The 23,851-nt window shown below is 35.3% G+C and overlaps 2 protein-coding genes and 1 long non-coding RNA gene across 3 annotated transcripts; 1 reads left to right on the forward strand and 2 right to left on the reverse strand.

The window, feature by feature from the left end:
- The first annotated feature begins 5,621 nt into the window (after positions 1–5,621).
- LOC125474484 lies at positions 5,622–6,983 on the forward strand. The gene is made up of 2 exons (XR_007256015.1): positions 5,622–6,038; positions 6,467–6,983. It is a non-coding gene; the product is annotated as an uncharacterized LOC125474484 (long non-coding RNA).
- A 3,760-nt stretch (positions 6,984–10,743) lies between these two features.
- On the reverse strand, positions 10,744–12,056 carry LOC125474138. Its single transcript, XM_048577583.1, has 3 exons — positions 11,660–12,056; positions 11,468–11,546; positions 10,744–11,350 (listed from the first exon to the last, which is right to left on the reverse strand). Exons 2-3 carry the CDS (start codon positions 11,490–11,492, stop codon positions 11,052–11,054), a joined length of 324 nt encoding a protein of 107 aa, XP_048433540.1. The 5' UTR covers positions 11,493–11,546; positions 11,660–12,056; the 3' UTR covers positions 10,744–11,051.
- A 3,438-nt stretch (positions 12,057–15,494) lies between these two features.
- On the reverse strand, positions 15,495–16,452 carry LOC125474139 (disease resistance protein Pik-1-like). Its single transcript, XM_048577584.1, has 3 exons — positions 16,305–16,452; positions 16,113–16,191; positions 15,495–15,990 (listed from the first exon to the last, which is right to left on the reverse strand). The coding sequence occupies exons 1-3, from the start codon at positions 16,308–16,310 to the stop codon at positions 15,701–15,703; spliced, it is 375 nt and encodes a 124-aa protein (XP_048433541.1). The 5' UTR covers positions 16,311–16,452; the 3' UTR covers positions 15,495–15,700.
- Positions 16,453–23,851: the final 7,399 nt, after the last annotated feature.

Consider the following 23,851-nt stretch of genomic DNA (forward strand, 5'->3'; position numbering starts at 1 on the left):
TTTAATCAATGATAGAAAAATTACATATGGTATATTTATGTTTTATGCCTAAACTTTGAATCATATTTTTATATTTTTAGTTTGTACCCACTTTTAATTTGCAACATTTTTTTTTTTTAATTTGTAGTATTTTTTTTTTTAGTTTTATTTTGTACCCATGTATTAATTTCTTTTAGCGCCTATATTTTTAAAAATTCATTTGTACTCATAATTTTTAATCTTTTATATGGACCCTAATTTATTTATAATGTACCCATTCTTCTTTATTACTACTATCACATCCCGGCTCGGGTGGGACCACTTCCCGGGCCCGCTCCACCACCGTAACACGATATTGTCCGCTTTGGGCTTACCATTCCCTCACGGTTTTGTTTTTGGGAACTCACGAGCAACTTCCCAGAGGGTCACCCATCCTGGGAGTGCTCTAGCCCTCTTCTCGCTTAACTTCGGAGTTCCTACGGAACCCGAAACCAGTGAGCTCCCAAAAGGCCTCGTGCTAGGTAGGGATGAAAATATACATATAAGGATCAGTCCCCTGGGCGATGTGGGATGTCACAATCCACCCCCCTTAGGGGCCCGACGTCCTCGTCGGCACATTTCCAGCCAGGGATAGGCTCTGATACCAATTTATCACATCCCCGCCCGGGAAGCCCGGGTGGGACCACTTCCCGGGCACGCTCCACCACCGTAGCACGATATTGTCCGCTTTGGGCTTACCATTCCCTCACGGTTTTGTTTTTGGGAACTCACGAGCAACTTCCCAGAGGATCACCCATCTTGGGAGTGCTCTAGCCCTCTTCTCGCTTAACTTCGGAGTTCCTACGGAACCCAAAGCCAGTGAGCTCCCAAAAGGCCTCGTGCTAGGTAGGGATGGGAATATACATATAAGGATCAGTCCCCTGGGCGATGTGGGATTTATCACATCCCGGCCCGGGTGGGACCACATCCCGGAGGTGATGGATGTGTAGATGGAGGGGGAGAAGGAGGAACACCATGGGAGGGAGGTGGAGATGGAGGAAGAGAGGGCGGCAAGAGGTTCTGGTTTTGGCGTTGAAGGAATGTCACATCCCCATCCGGGGCAGGACCTTTTCCCGGGCCTGCTCCACCACCGTAGCACGATATTGTCTGCTTTGGGCTTACCATTCCCTCACGGTTTTGTTTTTGGGAACTCACGAGCAACTTCCCAGAGGGTCACCCATCCTGGGAATGCTCTAGCCCTCTTTTCGTTTAACTTCGGAGTTCCTACGGAACCCGAAGCCAGTGAGCTCCCAAAAGGCCTCGTGCTAGGTAGGGATGAGAATATACATATAAGGATCAGTCCCCTGGGCGATGTGGGATGTCACAATCCACCCCCCTTAGGGGCCCGACGTCCTCGTCGGCACATTTCCGGCCAGGGATAGGCTCTGATACCAATTGTCACAACCCGGCCCGGGTGGGACCACTTCCCAGGCCCGCTCCACCACCGTAGCACGATATTGTCCGCTTTGGGCTTACCATTCCCTCACGGTTTTGTTTTTGGGAACTCACGAGCAACTTCCTAGAAGGTCACCCATCTTGGGAGTGCTCTAGCCCTCTTCTCGCTTAACTTCGGAGTTCCTACGGAACCCGAAGCCAGTGAGCTCCCAAAAGGCCTCGTGCTAGGTAGGGATGGGAATATACATATAAGGATCAGTCCCCTGGGCGATGTGGAATGTCACAACTGCTGTACCACTTTGTTATATGTGAAATGTACCCTGTTTTTTTAACACTATGGATACATTCTTTTGCCATTTATTCTTTCTTATTTTTACATAGTTTTTATCCATTTATTCAATCAAAATGTTTGAATTTTTTTATTGTAACCGTTTCTAATAGTATTATAATGAGGGTTTTTAAATGTATAGGATCATAAATCTCATAAATATCAAACAATTAATGTCAAAACTATAAAAATAAAAATATTAATAGTAATATAATGAGGTGTACAAAGTCAAGGGACCTTGACCAAACTTTGAATACTATTAAGGTTTTAATCAAAGAATGTTAAGAATTAGGGACCACATCCAAAGTATCCCTTCTATTTACCTAGTTATTCTTCCAAAATGTTTGTCATATTTAAATTTAATTTTGACCTTTTATTATTGACTTGAATGAATATGCAACATTTGAGTTGAAAAAAAATTGAAGATTGTAAAGTTTTATGTGAAAAACATGGTTGATTACACAAACGTTCGGATCTGGTGCATTGAACGTTGGGTGGAGGGCTATGAAAAAATTGATGCAAGACATTTGGACTTGGTGCATTGAATGTTGTCCTTGTCGTTCGGCAGGGTGACACAATATGTCAACTATAATTTGGTATCAAACTCGTTATTCATAAAAGTCAAATCTGAGACCTCACACATGTAGAGACATAAGTTAACCACATCAAATAAGAGAACAACACATAAATTATGAGCTTAATATGACAGATTTACACTTACGTTGCGAGAAGACTACACACGAAACCATAGTGGGCTAAGCATTTGCATGGTGTTCATTCTTGGGCCTTTGGATTCCAGTACATATCATGGTGTTCATTCCAAGACTATGATATCCCTACTTCGCCCCCGAGGAGGCAGGGGCTAACTCTTCAAAGTCTCCCTTTGGTTGTTGTCCGCTAGAGACTATCCCGGCGGGCCAGCAGTGTTGTCTACACCATACTCACATAACACATGTCTGCCTAGCATGGCCTGCAATACTGCTAGCTGGCTGCTTACGTGGAGTCTCTCCTATAAATAGCAAAGTAAAAAAGGAGATCAGTAATCGTCACATACTACTCAGAACTCTCTCAAGTTCAATTTCTCTCAAACTATTTCTGATTTAGGCTTTGCACCCTCCCTTTTTTCTTGAGTCTTCATCCATTAGCCTAATGGTGTTATTGTTTTGCAGGTATGATTTTTGTCAATCTATTATTGACAAAAATTTACATCCACGACATCTACATATGGAGAAGAATACCATTATACTATACAACTAATGACAACTCTAGTGATCCTTAAAAGGACAATAAGTTAGCGATAGGACTAGGTGTCACTGTGGAGTGGTGGTGCCACTAGAGTGTCTTGGCATAACCAAACTTTCCAAGTTTCCTATCTTGGGGCTACAGTAAACTTCCCCTACCCAAGTTTATAATGGGCTGAGCTTGTTTCAGATTCAACCTAAACCTATGTCAGATTTGGGTCTGGCTCATTCTGGGCTAACCCAACTATAATCATCCACCACAAAATCCAACTGCTAACCGATCGGCACCTATGATAAATGGCCCAAATACTATATGTACTAAGTACTAACATTTATTCTTACGAAAGAGTAATGCTCCATTTAATTTTTATAATAAAAGTAGGGTCTGCCGATGCGGTGGGCATTATCTTTATTAGAGAAATTGTACAAATAAATGGTAAAAATAATATTTTTATTTAAAAAACTGTTATCAGCATTTCAAAAAAGTCATCATGCCATTCTTCAAGTTCAATTTCTCCTTTACATTTTACAACAAACGAATGCTTGATAACTTTCTTCTGATAAATCATGTTTACTGATTAATTGTTAAATTAAAAATAAGATAAAATGACTTGTAACTTAAGTAGTAAAATGTCTTCTCACCTGCGCACGATGTCATGCTCCCTTTTCCCTCAACTATTGCTTGAATTTAGAAGGGAAAAAAAAAAAAAAAAAAAAAGCTCATTTATGCACATCAGATATATATAAAACATGTAATGTCATTTGTAATTATGATACACAAATAAGCTTCTAGTTATTGTGGTGTACAATAGACGTACATCGAATTATCAATATATCTGTTACAAGTTATTCACGTAATTAGATTAAGTCATAACGTAAAAAAAAGAATATATAAAATTGGGTAAAGTACAAAAAACTACCTCAACTATTGGGGTCACGACAGTTTCATACCTCATCTTTTAAAATTGACAATGTCATACCCCATCTTACGAATTTGTGACAATGTCATACCTCCGTCAATTTTTTTGTTAAGTGCTAACGTGACTTGATTCGGAACCTATTTTCTATTAAAAATTATTAAAAACTAAAAAATAATTATTTAATATTGTTTAAATATTAAAATAATAATAATAATTAAAAAAAAAAAAAAACCCTCATTTTGTTCGTCCCCTTCTCCCTCCTCCCTCCTCTCCCCATCTTCATCTTCTTCCCCCACCTACAAATCCCAAAAAAAAAAAAAAAAAAAAAAAAAAATCCAATTTGTCTTCCCTCACACCCACACTCAGTTTCCCCCACATGCACACTCTTCTCCCTTCTGCAACCCAGAAAAAAAAAAAAAAAAAAAACCCAGATCCCTTCGGCGGGATCTTGGGTGCGCAGAGAAGATAGAGGATGAGTGCGGAAGAGGATGTGGAAAATGGATGAGAGTGGTGGATTTGGGGTTTGATGGGTTTTCAAATTTTTTTTTTTTTTCCCTCTTCTTCTTCCTCCTCCTCCTTCTTCTTCTTCTTCTTCCGCAGGGGAGTTATGGTTTTGAAATTTTTTTTTTTCCTCTTTTTCTTCTTCTTCCTCCTTCTCCTTCTTCTTCTCCTTCTTTTTCTTCCGCAGGGGGGTGTTTATGGTATTTCAATTTTTTTTTTCTTCCTCCTTTTTTTTCCTCTTCTTCTTCTTCTTCTTCCTCCTCCTCCTTCTCCTTCTCCCTTCTTCTCCTTCCACGCCGACCGGGGGGGGGGGGATTTTTTTTTCTTTTTCCCTTCCTCCTTTTTTTTCCTCTTCTTCTTCCCCCTCCTCCTCCTCCTTCTCCTTCTTGTTCTTCTGCGCGCGCGCGCGCGGGGGGGGGGTAGTTGTTGGGTTTTTAAAAAAAAATATATATATATATATATATTTTTTTTTTGGGTTTGCAGGTGGGGGAAGAAAATGAAGATGGGGAGAAGGGAGAGGAGGGGGAGGGGGGAGGGACGAACTGATGGTTTTTTTTTTTACTTATTATTATTATTTTAATATTTAAATAATTTTAAATAAATTTTTTTTTAGTTTTTAATAATATTTTAATGATTTTTTAATAGAAAGTGGATCCCGAATCAAGCCACGTCAGCATTTAATTGAAAAGTAAACAGCCACGTCAGCATTTAACTGAAAAGTAAGCGGCCAAATAACGGAAGGTATAACATTAGACCAAATTCTAAAGATGAGGTATGATATTGTCAATTTTAAAAAATATGGTATGAAAGTATCGTGATACCAATAATTAAGGTAGTTTTTTATATTTTACCCCATAAAATCTTGTGATATATAATTTTCAAATCTCTCTTTCTATTACCAATTAATTTTAGAATTATACACCCTAACTGTAACATGTGCCGCATCTCCTGCCTCTTACCTTGAAAGTACTGGTAACAAATGTCCCACAAACGGCCGTAAGACAGTACGTTAAACCACCTAAAGTAAGGCTGTGGTTTGTCTCATGCAGTGACTCTGGCACCGTCTAATACCGGTCAAACAAGGCAGTTGGCTCTCTCCTATCAAAAGCTGCCCACATACCACGAATTTTTTTTTAAAGTTTATGGGTGATGGGAATAATAGGTCACCATATCCAACGCCAGAAACATCCAAACTTTCCACATTCCTGCAGAGCAAAGCTCAAGGCCGCCGTTTTTGGCATTATTCAGCTGCTAATAACATTGTAATGGTAAACATATTATATCTTCTACTGATATCTGACAAAACATGTGTAAATTTTGCTGGAGAAAAATAGTGAGTGAGAAATAATGTTGAAGAATAAAACTGTTTCTGCCGTCTGCTGTTTGAGAAGGAGCAGTGCTATCTAATCTCTCATATCTGCAGTTGGATTTTCTGTTGTCTTTGCCTACTTCCATCACTTCCATCTCTTCTTACAAATACCACTTCTCTGCACACTTCTCATGCAGTCAAGCAAGTTCGAGCAAGAGAGATCAAGGCTAGAGTTGAATACAATTGCTATATATTTGCTAATAACTTCTTCCAATTTCTTTGTCGTAGTTTTGCTTAAGATTCAGATTCAGTACTCTAACTATTGTGTAAGTAATGTAGTTTAGCTTCTTATACGTTGTCAACTCATCTCCTGTTGTTGTTACGCTTTCGAAAGTATAGTTTGATTCCTATTCATTGTTTGCTCATTTCCTACGCTTACACTTTCAAAATTAAGGTTGTCTATGTATATAGTATCAAAATCTTCTTTACTTCTTGGAAAGTAATGTAATTAAATTTGTATACATTGTTAGCTCATTTCATGTAATTTTTGCCTTTTTTTAGGGTTATTAGCTATCTCATATACAATCAGAACTAGGTAAAAAATGATTTCTGATAAATTTCTCAGTTGGATGTCTTCTTTTCTTGCAAAATTATCATTTTCATAATTTCTAATTATAAGAATGAGGCTTTTACATTTGGTCTTGGATAAATGGGTTCGATATTTTAGTTTTTTGAGCTTCTTATTATTTTGCAGGCCAGTATTATGATGAGATGCATGATGCACGAGGATTAAGGATCAACCTATCTGCCAGTCAAGAAGCATGACGTGCCTGGCTCCCTGGATGCCATCTAAGCAAATTGTCAATAAGAATGCTGATTTTTCTTAGTTGGTATTCAGGGAGCCGTGCATGTCTAGCTGTTAGACTTACCGTCCGATCAACCCTCATCATGATGTGAAGTATACAGTCAATCATCTCCTACAGTAAGTACACAGCTACATGGAAGTGTTTCTTTTGGGAAAATACTTGGCTGCTGGACGGTTCAGCAGAAACTCCTGCTGAAACTTTAGCAGCCAAGCAGCGTTCCTTCTTTTGTTGATCCGCTAAAATGCTCTCTCCATTTTCTGTTTCTTGCTTTGTCCCTCTTGTTCTTGTTTTTCTATTTTTTTTTCTTGTTTTTATCAAGAGTAAGCCAAAGGTAATTGCTGTTCAAGTTGTCATTTGTTGCTTAGTAAGTTATTCATACCACTTAAATATATCACAATTTCGTCATTTAGTACTACGATCTAATGATATTTCTCTTTACTTGTAAATAAGAGGTTTTAGGTTCGATTTTCGTCAAAGACGAATTTAAATCACATTATTACTAGCTCATTATGAGGTTAACCCTATCCCCTCCCTCTTGTGTACATAATATCATTTGTTAAAAAAAAAAAAAAAAGCAATCAAACCCTAAATTTTAGCCCATTATAAGGCTAAGCTTACCCTCTCCATTTTGTGTACATAATATCATTTGTTCAAAAAAAAAAAATCAATCAAAATTTAAAACAAAATTGTCGGCAAGACGACAAAAAATTACAAGAGAGTAAAAGTCATGGTTCCAGACTATATTTTTTTTTTCCGGTTTTCTATGCCATTGGAGTTTGGAGGGAGTGCTAGTGAAGATAGGACAGGGGATAGTTGAAGGGGAATGAGGGATGAGATTGGGGCTGCTGGGGATATGAAGAGAGAGTGGGAGAAGGAAACATACATAAAAAATGCAACCAATTTTATTTCAAGTTAGGTGTTTAATTAAAAATATACTAAATTTAGAAATTCAATTAAGGTGATATGACATGTTCAACTCATACACCACTTAAGATGATATTAAAATGTGGTATAAAATTATGGTAAGAGCAACATTACTCTTTACCGCCATCTTGATTTGTAATTTAACCAATTATGATGAAATGTACATGAGCCAGAAGACCTAAATAATTCATGAAGAGTAATGTTATGTTACTAAATGTATGCATGAGCATGACTCGTATTAAGTGATTTTAGCCGCGAAAATGTGCACCTTGTGGCATCAAAATTTCCGCCTTAACTTGTAACACATTAAACTATGAAACATGTACAGTAACAACACTTAAACATGAGGCACATCACAACACATAGTTAAAGAGCAAATCACACAAATTAAAGAATTGGGTTAGCAGTGTGAAGTATGTAATTGCAGACTGAAAATGTCAACTTTCCATATATAATTATATGCTCACAGAAGAAAAGAAACTATGAAATTGTCACTATACATACACTATATATAGCTGTATACATAATAGTAAGTAACAATTATAGAATAGTGCAATTACAGAAGGGGTCTTGGTATTGTGGATAGACTGTCGCCATCTTAATTTGACTATAACCAGTTATGTTGAAAGGTACATATCCTGATGGAAACTATTAGGATTTAGGTTTACTTTAATATTTGGTTTCTTAAATTTAGCCTTTTAATATTAGAGTTAAGATTAAGTTATTATGAATAACATGCTTGTTATTCGATTGTGAAATATGTTAATCACGATGTAATCTTTTAAAGTTCTGTTTTAACGATTTTATTTAATAATATTTTATTATTTTGTAATCATGTTCGTCACGTATTTTGATGTTCAATTTGGTATCATAGCAGGTTGGATTCTTCGGCATCCAGTCTGCTTCTGTTTGTTCGTATCACTTTGCCTATATCTTCCCTGTTTGTTTTTGTCCAGTTTCGTTCCGTGAAACTTTTTTTCGTTTTCTGATTTGATTGTCGTTACCCAAAAAAAAAAAAAGGAGAAAAGAATCTGTTAAAGTCTGAAGCCGGAGTCGCGTCTGATGAGAGTTGTCCCATATCGATGAAGAATAAGATTTGTTATGTGTTTATATGATTTTGGACTATTCTCCATATTACGAATTAGTTTTATGGTGGAATCTCAATTTTATCATGGCATCAGAGCAGGTTGTTCTCGTGTGAAACTAAACGGCCACATGTGCTCCACATCACCCAGTTGTTGTTCACGTGTAAGCTTGAAAATCCGTCACACGTACGAAAACGTGTTAAGAGTTGTTCTACATTGACGAGGGATAAGGTTTGCTACGTGCTTATACCAATTAGTGGAACCTCAATTTAATCAGCGCCGACCACCAGCCGCTGCCCCTGCTGTCGTCCACCGCTGCGTTTGTTCCTGTTCCCTCCGCAACGATCTGATCACCGGCTCAGTGATCAGACGAATCCACCACCATCTCGCGCCTGTCTTCAACGTCCTGACGAACCCAGTTCCGTCCCGTCTAGCACCACCATCTGAAAACACCATTGTCAAACTGCTTGCATCCATCCCGCATACCTGAAAACCCAGCACTGAAGGAACCTGCAACCCAGATCCCAGCCCGCACTACTGTTGTCTGATCGATCACGTCCTGTTACCAAAATTCGCCCATTGATGTACCAGACCACCACCTACGCATTGCCTTCGACCCGCACCAGACTGTTGCCTGCGGCTGCAACCCCAACCCGACCCGCCGATCTGACCGATCCACCACACCACTGCTGTACCCGCTGCCTTAGAACCACCTCTTGTTGCTGTTTGTTCGCACCGCCGCCGCACCAATGCACCATACACCTCCAGTTTGTCAGTCCAGAAAGGAAAAAAAATAAAAGCAAAGGAAGTGAAAGAAAAAGAAAAAGAAAAAGAAATTATTTTAGGCTGTTTGTTTTAGGCCCACACGGCCGAAGAAATAACATATGGTTAAGTTTGTTTTAGGCCCGCAGGAATTGTTGTGTTGGCTTGTTCGAGATTGTTTTGTGACTGTCACTCAAGTGTTTGAAATTGTAACCACTTGAGTGATGATGTTTGTATTTGTTTGTTCGTTGCTACAATTGAGATATGGAAATCTCGTTCGTTTAGTGACAGGTTATTTCTATACTTTCAACACTAGTCAGTCTGAATCAGAATCAGTTTGCCAGTCAAAATCAGCTTGCCAGCAAGAATCAGTTTGCCAATCCAGTCAAGTATAGTTCACCAACCAAGTCAAGTTCGCCAGTTAAGTCAAGTCAATTTTGCTAGTCAAGTTAAGCCAAGTCAATTTTGCTAGTCAAGTTAAGTCAAGTCAAGTTTGCATGCCTACCAGTCTGCATCTGCTTGTTTGCAAATCCATGTCGTATACTGCCATGAGTTTGATGGGGGTATTGGAAACTATTAGTATTTAGATTTACTTTAATGTTTGGTTTCTTGGGATTTAGCCCGTTAGCATTAGGGTTAGAGTTAGTTTATTATAAAGAGCGTGCTTGCTATTCGGTTGTGAATATGTTAGTCACGATGTAACCTTTTGAAGTTTTGTAGTCGTTTCAGAGAGTTTGTTTAATAATATTCTTATTACTTTGTAGTCTTGTTCGTCACGCACTCTGATATTCAACGTATCCTACACACAATGGCAATGCCTTCCTCGTGTTTTTATTTCGTAATTTTAAACTTACCCCTTTATTACTTAACTACACTTGCAACCTATGGCAATCTCCAATGCTTATTATTTCTCTCCAATGCACATAAATCAAATGTTTGGAGTTTAATTTAGATGGTTGTGACTGCAACTTTCCATTTCCTTTTTCTCTTCAGGCTGATCATTTGGGGTTTTAAGTTGAAGCCAATAAATAATAGGAGTTTTAACCAAAAGTTCACGGTACTGTTTACTTTAACGAAAAATCATATTTTTTACACTAAAAAGTCAATCTTGGTACTATTCACTTTACTCTTTATTTTGTCTTTATCATTAAAACTCAAAGTTTTCAAGCTCTTTTCATTAGTTTTCTATTAATAAATGGGTTTGAATTTGGGATGAAGTTGAAACGAGTTTATAATTTTTGAACGTGTGGTGCATTGGCGAAATCTTAAAATTTAAGTTTGTGCATTAGAGATGGGCTAGCGACTACCCGCCCAGAACTCGTGAAACATTAAACCACGGAGCACGTACAGTAAAGAACATTCAAACAACAGGCACACAGCACAAAAGCAAAGATTAATAGGAAACCACAAATTGAAGAACATTATAGCTAGTTCTACAGAATAATTGAAGGCAAAAGAAAATACCAATTTCCTTATATAATTAAATACTCATAGCAGAAAAGAAACTATGCAATTTTCATTTTCACCATTGACCTTGACAGAAAACTAAACATATATATTATGCAGTACTCTAAATGATGGTGTGGAAAATGAAACTAAAGGGTAAGAAATTAGTACTGGTTTTGTTTTTCTCTCATAATACTACTATGGATAACGCGGAACCGAGTGTGTGGAGAGGCTGGATCTTATAATTAGTTATTAATCACAGAATGGTGTATATATTGGGGGGTTCTTCATACGAAGGATAAGACATCACATATTGAGGGCAACCCATGGCGTACTGTAGCTGTGCAGGCTCGCTTTTATTCTCCTCCTTTTCCTCTTTCTCTTCCTCTTTCTTTTCCTCTTTCTTTTTTTCCTCCACAAGGCTCACACTCACCACCTCAGCATACTTCAAGCTTTTTCTTTTTCTAAGCGAAGTTGTGAGCAGAACCACATCAATCCCTTCCCCCATTACCTCCATTTGGTTCTTATCTTGCTGATAACTTGCTGAGTTTACACCTGCATTATTAATCTTTTATTAGTTATAACTTAGACCTAGAGCTGCCTAATTGGGATTAGAGTTAATTTCTGGAATTTGATTAAATTTATTGTAGAACACAGTTAAGAAGTAATTACCGTCGACCCCAACTGCAGTCTTCATAGCTTTGGTCCTGGCCCTTTCATCATGCACAGACAACTTGATCACCACCTTTTGCTGCAAACCAAAAACAGCGCTCAATTAGAATAAAACACAAATTTTGAATCAAATAATTTGCCTCTTCTGTTTCTAATGCATGTTCTTGCATGGACCTCAAATCTCAGACATACCTACGAACCGAACCTGCTTTGAGAGATTGATGGTGGAGAAGGAGAGGGGTGTGTATTAATATGTTGTCTTTGAAAATTTGGTGAAGAGTGTGAGAAGGGTTTTTGATATTTATAGGCCTCTTGGGAGTCTTCGGTGAGCCAAGTGCTTTTCTGATGAAAAATGAGAACTAGTGCGTGTTGGTCATGTTTTTTCTTTTGTTTTTTTGGTCGAAAATTTATCGATCACGTCATGATATAGAAATCGTCTCTATCCTAAATGTGAGATATTATTTTGTTTGCATTTGTTTTTCTTTATTTTGAAGAGTTTCATATAGTTTTATTTCCTCCCTTTAGTATGACTGCAAAAGGTCTGGAGCATGCACATTTGGACAATGCGCCTTTACGACGTTATTGCCAATTATTTACATTCATACACGGGCTATAGTTTTGACCAACATAATCTTAACAATGAAAACAAACACAAATAATTTACAAGTTAAAGTTTCGTAGTTTACTACTAACAATGCTATTGTCATTTGAGATAAAACTCACACATAAACATATCTATTGTAAATTTTCGTAATTAATTAGGACTATTATGTTGAAAATAATAATTATATCGAATAAGATTTAGTAACAACTCACACTATCATATTGCACAATACATAGTTACATAACCATTTTAATTTAATAATTTCTAATTATGAGCATGAGGCTTTTACATTTGGTCCTGGGATGTATTTTAGTTTATTGAGCTTCTTATTATTTTGGAGGCCAGTATTATGATGCGATGCATGAGGATTAAGGATCAACCTATCCGCCAGTAAAGAAGCATGACGTGCCTGGCTCCCTGGATGCCATCTAAGCAAATTATCAATAAGAATGCTGATTTTTCTTGGAAAAAGATACCCGCCGGATACCCTTTTTTTTAGGAATCTTAGAGATCCGACGATTGTGATCGTTCATCATACGTTATAAGATTAGTTTTCATTAGATACTATTTATATTTAATTTTAAATTTTAAATTTTAAAATAATTTAGAATTGCACAATAAAGAATAAACAATCATGATTACAAAATCCTTAAAATTTTTAGAAAAATGATTCGACAAGGATCATTTTCCGATTTTTGTTGGTATGCATGTCTAGCTGTTAGACTTACCGTCCGATCAACCCTCATCATGATGTGACGTTTAAAGTCAATCATCTCCTACAGTGTAAGTACACTGCTACATGGAAGTGTGCTTGTTTTTGTTGATCCACTGGTAAAATCCTCTCTCCGTTTTCTGATTTTCTTGCTTTGTCCCTCATGTTCTTGTTTTTCTATTTTTTTTCTTGTTTTTATCAAGGGTAAGCCAAGGGCAATTGCTGTTCCAGTTGTCATTTATTGCTTAGTAATGTTAATCTTATCACTTAAATATATATATATATATATATATATCACAATTTCGACACTTAGTACTACAGTCTAAGGATATTGCTCTTCACTTGTAAGTGAGATGTCTTATATTCGATTCTCGTTAAAGGCAAATTTGAACTACATTATTGCTAGTCTATTGTAAGACTAAACTTATCTCCTCCCTCTCATGTGCATAATATCATTTGTTTAAAAAAAAAAAAAAGTTCAATCAACACACTAAATTGGCTGCGGGAGATATGAAGAGAGAGTGGGATAAGGAAACATACATAAAAAATACAATCAATTTTATTTCAATTTAGGTTTTTAATTAAAAATATACTAAATTTAAAAATTCAATTAATGTGATATGACATGTCCAACTTATACACCGCCTAATGTGATATAAAATTATAGGAAGATAGCATTACTCTTTATCGTCATCTTGATTTGTAATTTAACTAATTATGAAAAAAATTACATGAGCCAGTAGACCTAAATAATTCATGCAGAGTAATGACTACTAAATGTATGCATGAGTGTGACTCTTATTAAGTGATTTTAGGCGCAAAACTGTGCACCTTGTGGCATCAAAATTTCCACCCTAACTCGTAACACATTAAACTTTGAAATATGTACAGTAATAACACTTAAACATAAGTCACATCACAACAGAGAGTTAAAGAGCAAATGTCAACTTTCCATATATATAATTATATACTCATAGAAGAAAATAAATTATGAAATTGTCACTATGCACACAATATATATAGCTTTATACACATAATTAAGTAACAATTATAGAATAGTGCAATTACTGGAGGTCTTGGCAGTGACAGATCTAGGATTTTAATATCGGGTGGTCTCAATTTAGAAGCTTTGAAAAAAATTAGACGAAAAACCTTGAAAAGTTAAATGATGAACTGCTAACTTTTCATTTACACGCTACATACTACAACTTAGGATCATTTCCAAAATGAACCACAAGGTTTCAATTTCAGCATTTTATACCTAAATGTTTTATTTTTAGTTTTTATGACTGGTTTAAAACGATGCAAGTGATGCAAGTGATGCATTGTTCTGGTGGTTAGAGTTTTCCTAGTCAACCATAGCGCCCTGGATTCAAACCTTCTTTCTTCTTTTATTGTAAAATAAACATAGAAATTGTCTTATGTAATTAGAAAAAGATGCAAACAAATGAAAATAATAAAAAATGAATAAAACAAAGAGAAGAACATACACACAAACAAGATGAAATTGATAGCAATTAAAAAATAGATCAAAAAAAAAAGAAAGAAAGGAAGAATGAGGAAGCGGTAGAGAACAAAATGATATAATTTCAACCAAAAAAAAAGAAAAGAAAGGCAAAGACGTAAAATAAAGTGACGTGGCTTAATTTTCTAAAAGCTAGAAAACGCCTTGGCCCAAAAACAAAAGGCCATAAAGCAAATACTTATTGAATGACGGAATGAAACGACACCGTATTGTAGGAAATTTTTTTTAATATGACCATCACACGAGGCGGTACACCACTTGTTCATATACAAATGATAGGATATGTGTGTTAAAAGGTTAATAACTTAAAACTTAAAATTTTCCACCACTTACATAAAAATACATGATGTACCGTGTTCCCTTCATAATTAAAAATTTCTCGTATTATAGAGCGTAAAAAGTTGAAAAAAGGTGTTTTTCTTCTTCCTCCTCCTCAGGCTGTCCTTTCTGGTTTTCTTTCCCCACGGCCTCTACCTCCAAATGCCCAGATTTAGGTGGTCCTCAATGGTCTTCACAGCCAACTATTCGGACTTTCGGATGGTCCTAGGATCACCTTGGTCCCTTAGTAGATCCGCCCTGGGGTCTTGGCATGGTGGATAGGCTGTCGCCATCTTAATTTGACTATAACCAGTTATGTTGAAAGGTATATGTCCTACACACAATGGCAATGCCTTGCTGGTGTCTTTATTTCGTAATTTTAAACTTACCCCTTTATTACTCTACTACACTTGCAACCTATGGCAATCTCCAATGCTTATTATTTCTCTCCAATGCACATAAGTCAAATGTTTGGAGTTTAATTTAGATGGTTGTGACTGCAACTTTCCTTTTCATTTTTCTCTTCGGGCTGATCATTTGGGGTTTTAAGTTGAAGCTAATTAATATATGGGTTTGAGTTTGGGTTGAAGTTAAAACGAGTTTTTAACTTTTGAATGTGTGGTGCATTGGCGAAATCTTAAAATATAAGTTTGTGCATTCGAGATGGACTAGCAAGTACCCGCCCGCAATTCGTGAAACATTAAACCATGGAGCATGTGCAGTAAAGAACATTCAAACAACAGGCACACAGCATAAAAGCAAAGATTAAGAGGAAACCACAAATTGAAGAACAGTACAGCTAGTTCTACAGAATAATTGAAGACAAAAGAAAATACCAATTTCCTTATATAATTAAATACTCATAGCAGAAAAGAAACCATGCAATTTTCATTTTCACCGTTGACCATGACAGAAATTTAAACATATATATTATGCAGTACTCTAAATGATGGTGTGGAAAATGAAACTAAAGGGTAAGAAATTATTACTGGTTTTGTTTTTCTCTCATAATACTATTATGGATAACGCGGAACCGAGTGTGTGGAGAGGCTGGAACTTATAATTAGTTATTAATCACAGAATGGTGCATATATTGGGGGGTTCTTCATACGAAGGATAAGTCACCACATATTGAGGGTAACCCATGAAATACTGTAGCTCTGCAGGCTCGCTCTTCTTCTCCTCTTTCTTTTCCTCTTTCTTTTCCTCTTTCTTTTTTTCCTCCACAGGGCTCACACTCACCACCTCAGCATACTTCAAGCTTTTTCTTTTTCTAAGCGAAGTTGTGAGCAGAACCACATCAATCCCTTCCCCCATTACCTCCATTTGGTTCTTATCTTGCTGATAACTTGCTGAGTTTACGCCTGCATTAATTATTAATCTTTTATTAGTTATAACTTAGACCTAGAGCTGCTTGATTGGGATTAGAGTTAATTTCTGGAATTTGATTAAATTTATTGTAGAACACAGTTAAGAATTAAATTACCATCGACCCCAACTGCAGTCTTCATAGCTTTGGCCCTGGCCCTTTCATCATTCACAGACAACTTGATCACCACCTTTTGCTGCAAACCAAAAGCAGCGCTCAATTAGCATATAACACAAATTTTGAATCAAATAATTTGCCTTTTCTGTTTCCAATGCATGTTCTTGCATGGACCTCAAATCTCAGACATACCTTCATGACCCTGGTTCTTGATTAACGACGACAAAGACGAACCGAAGGTCTTCGACCGGCTTTGAGAGATTGATGGTGGAGAAGGAGAGGGGTGTGTATTAATATGTTGTGTTTGAAAATTTGGTGGAGTGTGAGAAGGGTTTTTGATATTTATAGGCGTCTTGGGAGTCTTCGGTGGGCCAAGTGCTTTTCTGATGAAAAATGAGAACTAGTGCCTCTTGGTCATGTTTTTTCCATTTTTTTTTTTGTCGAAAACTTATCGACCACGTCATGATATAGAAATCGTCTCTATCCTAAATGTGAGATATTATTTTGTTTGCATTTGTTTTTCTTTATTTTGAAGAGGGTTATATAGTTTTATTTCCCTTTAGTATGACTGCAACAGGTTTGGAGCATGCGTACTTGGATAGTGCGCCTTTACGACGTTATTGCCAATTATTTACATTCTTACATGGGCTATTGTTTTGACCAACATAATCTTAACAATGAAAACAAACACAAATACTTTACAAGTTAAAGTTTCGTAGTTTACTATTAACAATGTTATTATCATTTGAGATAAAACTCACACACAAACATATCTATTGTAAATTTTCATAATTAATTAAGACTATTATGTTGAAAATAATAACCATATCGAATAAGATTTAGTAACGACTCACACTATCATGTTGCACAATACATAATTACATAACCATTTTATTTTCCTATTCACCTTCAAGTTATTTATATTAGTAGCTTTCACATATGCATACCATGTGCTTTGGAGGAAATTATTGTGGTAGAGAGAAGCAAAAAGTGGGAGAAAGAAAGTGACTGAAAATTTTAAATAAAGGTTTTCTTGATGTTTAGTGCGTAAGTGACCATTTTATATAATTGCTGTGGTCCCTTTAAATTTAAATGGTAATCAACGTTTATGGACTTTTGATGAAGTCAGTCACCCAAATGAAGGACTTGACTTGTCAATATATGACTAATAATTCATGTGATGTATATATGCATACAATACCATTTATGAATTTCTAAACACAGTTGTCACTTCATTTTCTATTGAAAAATCTGCATCAAGGGCCTTCGTTCTAAGAACTCATCACATCTATAGAAAACTATCTAGCTGTTACTTATCACCTAAGTAACTCAACGTGGTTTACTCATGCCCATGAATTGGGAAAGTTCATGGGTACATCTTTGCCCAAACCTTCTGCGAGGCGAATATTACATATATAATTGTCATCAAAAGTGCTTGTAAAACATGATTCCATCACATGATTAGTCCTATATAATATGCCCAATTATTATTATTATTTTTTTCAAATGCAGAAAGATTAGACGAGATCTCTTCGACAATGGTTATGTGCGAGGAACCTATCCTCCCTCGAAAGGGTGAGGATCATTACACTCAAAATCCCCTGCCCAATAGATGCAAATGTAAGCTAGATATGACATTGAAATGGGTGTTGACGCCTAGTTATTGTGAGAAAAACTTGTGATGACTGAGATATAGATAGAGTTTGCGTAAAGTTTCATATCAATTTTCTCAATGACGTTACGTATATAAAAAGATACACACACATGTAACATTTGTGGTTCTAGGTAGGTACAGTGGCCAGTGGGGGAAGACTCAGTCTTGTTAATTCGCAAGGATATTATCTATATAGATAGAAGTTCGAAAGTCTCGCTCACTGATTTATGTAATAGATATAGGAAATAAACCAACCAATGGTTTGTGATGGACTAAGAAACTGCAACCACAAATTGAAAATTATATCAGAGTCAATTCAATACCGCTGCATACTCATTGGTTTCAATTTAATTATCATATTTCTCTTACAAATTAAATTTAGACAAGTGCAATTCCTTGTATTATATTTCTTAATCGCCTTTCTAAATACAATTTGTTTACACAGATGAAATGAAACTAACATGATATTTGATTCCATTTAACCTTATTATTTAGAAGAAGTAGAAGTTATGACACAACTTTTTATGGTGAACGTACGGAATGATTATTGCTCAATATCTTATTAAAATGTTAGGTTTTTCTCATGCATTTCGGTACAAGATTTTTTTTTTTAAATTAATGTAATAATTTTGAACTGTCCCTAAAATTAGAATGAGAAAATATGGATCATGTTCAGACCTGTCTAATAAAAGGACGCAAAACTAGTTTCAACGCGGTTTCGGGATTAATTGTGGTTAATGAGTAATGAATAATAAGCTCAAGTTGAGAGGCTGCTCAACTAAATTTGGAATGGGAAAGTGATGTAATGGTTAATGATGCAGGTCAATATGATTCATGGTCATGGACTAACACGGCTTATACATTCACACTTACCTTCCAATTTCTAGAGAGAGAATTTGAAAAGTAAAGTGTGAATTATTGACTCTAGAATAAAAGAATTTTCCAGACAGCACTAATTATTTATGGCTGCACACATTTCGTTTTACTTTCCGTATACATTTCTCAATTTCAGTTGTCTATTTAAATGCATTAAGGATGATTAAAAGATAAAAATTAATAAGAGTATGTGAAAGATAAAATGAAGTATATGAGTAACACCTCCTATTATCCATCATCAATTGTCAAATAGTGAAATTATTTTTGATGTTCATCTCTATATATAAAGAGAACAAACCAAAGTAGTGAAACATACGAATATATCTAATGCCCCTCCTTGCAACATTTGAATAAGACAACTTAATCAAGAACACACCAAAGTAGTGAAACATACGAATATTTCTAATGCCCCTCCTTGCAACATTTGAATAAGACAACTTAATCAAGAAGGGACGTTAAAATTTTTGAAATGAAAAGAATTCATAATAAACCACTCCACATAGAGAAGTGGTTACTGACTTATTTTTCAAAAAGTTAAAAAATCATTATAAACAAGAATAAAATATAAAAGAATTAATTGCCACACATGTTAGCACATGGTAAGGGGCTAGTGAAAGATAAAGCCACCACCTTAATTAGCCCAAATTTGAACTCATTGTACGTTGTCTACTAACTCGTGGTTTACCTCACTCAATTTGTCATTTTCCACTGACTATGTGCCTAAAGGAAACTACATAACTACTCTTCTAAGGTCCTCATATTGAGGACCTGTGTGATCCTTTTCAAATGAGCCCTCAGATTAATCTTATGGTAGATTGAGTTATCAACTTAAATAATCACAGTTACACCAAAACACAATAATTTTGTGAAATGATTAAATAAAAAATAATTTCTCACATGAAACCTTCTGTCTTCCTCCACATCATCTTCCTTTCTTCCTCTCTCTATCAATCATTCACTCCCCTTCTCATCTTCTGAATTTTTTTTTTCTTTTCGTGTATGAAAAAGAGAGAGGGACCTATTTCAAAATTTTCACCATCGTCGGAAAATTTCATTTGAACAAAGGTTCATGAGTTCAATAAGAAGAGGATCCTAATTTTCAAAATCACACAATGTCAAATTTTTTTTGAGTGCCTTGTAATTAATTGGTTTGAATATTATTGGATAAAAGATTGGATGAAATTGGACGTGTAAAGTTATTAAGGTTTTTTACAGTGAAAATGACCTTAAAAAAGCAATAGACAAGGAAACTACTGTTGTGGCATATATTTAACTGAGGGGTGAGGCATGGAGAGAAAGAGAGTGGAGAATATGCTTGAGGAATTGTGTGTTAATTCCCTAGTCCTTGTGCCTTTATTTATAGTAATAAGGAGGGGAGAAACTTGCTTTCCAATTAATGCAAAGTCAATTAGAAAAGATCTTCTAGATCCCAAAGGATTCCTAGTCTATCTCTACTTAGGATTTACACAATCACAATATGTATTAGAACATATATCACAACACTCCCCCTTGAGTGTGCAAATACTCAAGTAGATGGCACATCAGATCTTCAGGCAAATGTAGAAGCAGTTGATGAAGTCGTCTTGTCTAGTCAGCACAAGTAACAAATGCTAGTCTCAAAACAAACAGAAGAATGCATGGGTAGTAAAACTCACAAAACCTCGCTATGACAAAACCCAATATGGGACAAAAGCCCATAGTCAAAGGAGAAAAATGAGAAGTTGCATTAAGTAAAAACTATACGTCTTCGGGACGCAAGTAAAATGCACACAAAGGTATAACCAACCTAGATTGCGTGATGAATATTGTGAATAGATCTATAGAAATTCTTTCTTCAATTTCGGCTTTTATCTTCAAGCTTGTATCACGTTCAACATCAGAAAAAAAAATTGAATAAATAAAAGCATATGAATTCAATAAATCAAAATTTAATCAATTAAAAATAATTGAAATGTAATACTTCCCTAATTGAAGACGAATAAATTCTCTTTGGTACAACATGCAAAGTGCGCTAATAATGTGTTATGACATATATTTAACTGAGGGGTGCAGCATGGAGAGAAAGAGAGTGGAGAATAGGCTTGAGGAATTGTGTGTTAATTCCGCAGTCCTTATACCTTTATTTATAGTAATAAAGAGGAGAGAAATTGGCTCTCCAAGTAATACAAAGTCTATTAGGAAATATCTTCTAGATCCCAAAGGATTCCTAGTCTATCTCTACTTAGGATTTACATAATCACAATATATATTAGAACATATGTCACAACAACTACAACCTTTTGTTTATTTTCATTTTTGTTGTTGATAGCAATGCAGCATTTTTCCTATTATCATTAACATTTCTTTTGTTTTTTTTTTTAGGTCAAACTAAAATACTTCCATTATATAAAAAGGCAAGAACAAGGAAAAGACAGCTTACCATTTAAATATAAGCGCAATAGCAACAAGAAAATACATTAGCTATGCCCAAAAGTAGCCAGCTGAACAACAACAAGAAAACCTAAGACTGGAATAGAAACTAGCAACCACTAGATGCGCCTCCATCACAAAGCCACCACTAGCACCAAGAGAACAAACCAACACAACAACAGGATCAACGAAAAATAAGGGTGACCGATACACTCACGCAGTGAGCTCTCCCATAATCCTACTCAAAGAGGTGCTTAATCAGTTGTGCATTGTGATGAACTATTGACCTAGTTCACTCGTTAAAAGGACAATATTGTTTTGTGAAATCATATCAAATGACCACACATCATATCTCATTTAAGGGTTTAGCTAGCCTTCATGCACGCGCTCACCAGCTTGCAGAAGACATTTTTTTGAATCACGGCATGCTACATGTGACTAACATGTTTTAAATGTATTTATATGCGTGAATTTATAAAAGAAAAGTCAAATATTTGAAGTAGATGAATAATCTTGGATCATGCTAGAAAAAGCCTCACAAGCCAATCAAAGTAGATAAATTCACATAATAAAATCGGTCTTTCAATTTCCATCTACATTCTATTGAATTTACATTAAGAATAGAGAAAGTACTATTTAATAAACAACTGATTGAATCACATTATTGCTAGTCTATTGTGAGGCTAAGCCCACCCCTTCCTCCTTAGTACGGATAATATCGTTTGTTCAAAAAAAAAAAAATCATTTGACAACTAATTTAATCACATTATTATGCGCGTGCGAAAGACCTTTTATATAATCGGCATTACATGCTTCTTAAGATGCTTTGAACGTGTTTAAAAATAAAGAAAATAATATTTAATGAACAACTGATTGAATCACATGCTAGTCTATTGTGAGGTACTAATTTAAAAAAAAAACTGTACAAAAAAATTAATTATTCAAAAAACACTATTAAAAAGATGAAAATACCCTTGCTGTATTTGGTGCATTATTTTGGGTTGCTTTTTAAATTTTTTGTTTTGGGGGCATTTTTGTCTAAATTTTTTTTATGAAACTTATGACCTTAAAAGGAGTTGTTGCCTTTATATATAAAGATAAAATCGGACGATAAAAAATCAACTACTTTAATTCCCAACTTGATTGAAGTTGTCTGCTCAGTTGGAATTTGAAATTGCAAGTGGCCTTTTATTATAGTGGTGGAGATGAGTGTTGATCTTACACCACAACTTAGGTTCGAATCCGGTCGGCTCCCTAATCTAACATCTAATTAAACAAATCTATCATTTGTTAAAAAAAAAAAAAAAAAAAAAAAAAAAAGGAATTTGGAATTATTGAAGTTTCTAATCCTCACTTATTCAGTCCCTTAGTATTATGATCTAGTTGTATTCTTCTTTTCACCTAACTCTTTTTTAGTGTATATAATATTATTTGCTCATGAAAAAAAAAAAATCCTATTCAAAATTTCATTATTTATCTGAAATAACAAAAACCAAGGAAGGCAAAAATCAATATACAAATGGACAAACCAGCTCCTAGTTAATTATAAAATTAAAGAAAAAGGAAAAACAGAAAAGAGGAATGAATGTGTCAAGTTATTTTAAAATTCACAACCAACGAGGAGAAGATCATCGGCAAATACTTTATGGTATATTTACAAAACTTTGTAGTTAATTCGAACGGTTCATTTTTTAAATTACCTTGTAAAGATCATTTTGCAAGAAGTTAATTAAAACTCAGGTCGTTTTTGGTTAAACACAAATAGATAGACGGATTGTAAGACTTTTATCATCTATTTTTTATATATCTCGACGACTAAAAATTTTAGCTTTAATATGCATTTCAACTATAAATACAAAATTATGTGAATAAATATTTTGAGGAGTCCTCCTCCATCATTGAAAAGCCAAAATTTCTCTTCATTCCGATAACCAATAGGATTAATTCATTCAATATGAAGAAAAGTAAGCATATGAATATCTAATATGAAAGCAGACAAGTCCTAACAACGTCACACTCTTTGTTATACTATATATTATGATTATGAAAGCTCATGTAGGACTTGATGTAATCAAGTCATCTTCTGATGATGCATCTATAGAGTTCCGCACACATTTTTCCTCCTTAAAAAAAAAAAAAAAAAAAAAAAAAAAAAAATTCTAAACCCATTTAAAATTTAAACTAACGATAAGTAAATTCGGTTAATTATATATGCCAATGACTTAATGGACGGTAGGTCAATCTCTTCCGCCACGTTAAGAAAACTTCGGCCGTGTGAGAGATTAATTAATCAGTAAACATCACATTTTTCATTACATTGTTACTAATGTATCAAAATACACAATCTTCATCATTTTCTCATGAAACTTCATTTTTTTTTTCTCACAAAAATACATGACATAGCAAGGGGTGCAGTCCTGTTAGAGTAGTTCCACCTCTAACACAAATGCGCTAGCACCTAGCGCATTTATCCACTCAGTGAATAGTAATAGGCCAAATGCATCTCCACCTCTAAAACTAAATAGCCTAGTCAATTTTATTAAAATATTATTAATTTTTATTATAAAATAATAATTTGACTTTTATTTTCTGACTTTTTAATAAAATAAAATAATAATATTATTATTAAAATACGCACGACGAGCGAACCAAATTGTTATCCTCATCGTCCTCCTCCAATAAAACCAGAAGAGAGAGAGCGAGAGTAAGAGTGAGAGTGAGCTGAGAGTTTGTGCTGCAGGTTGAGCAACTGAGCTTTGGGGTTTAATTTCTGCATCTCCACCCATGGACTTCCCTTCCA

This window comes from the organism of the source record quoted next, unplaced genomic scaffold (assembly GCF_019419815.1).
Source record: "Pyrus x bretschneideri cultivar Hongxiangsu unplaced genomic scaffold, Pyrus_bretschneideri_v1 Contig12, whole genome shotgun sequence".
Classification (NCBI taxonomy): domain Eukaryota; kingdom Viridiplantae; phylum Streptophyta; class Magnoliopsida; order Rosales; family Rosaceae; genus Pyrus; species Pyrus x bretschneideri.

Coding starts and splice junctions, on each gene's coding strand:
- LOC125474139 (XM_048577584.1), bottom strand. Junction 15,991..16,112: donor GACTGCAGTTGGGGTCGATG/GTAATTTAATTC, acceptor TAATTAATGCAG/GCGTAAACTCAGCAAGTTAT.
- LOC125474138 (XM_048577583.1), bottom strand. CDS start 11,492: ATGAAGACTGCAGTTGGGGTCGACG. Junction 11,351..11,467: donor GACTGCAGTTGGGGTCGACG/GTAATTACTTCT, acceptor TTAATAATGCAG/GTGTAAACTCAGCAAGTTAT.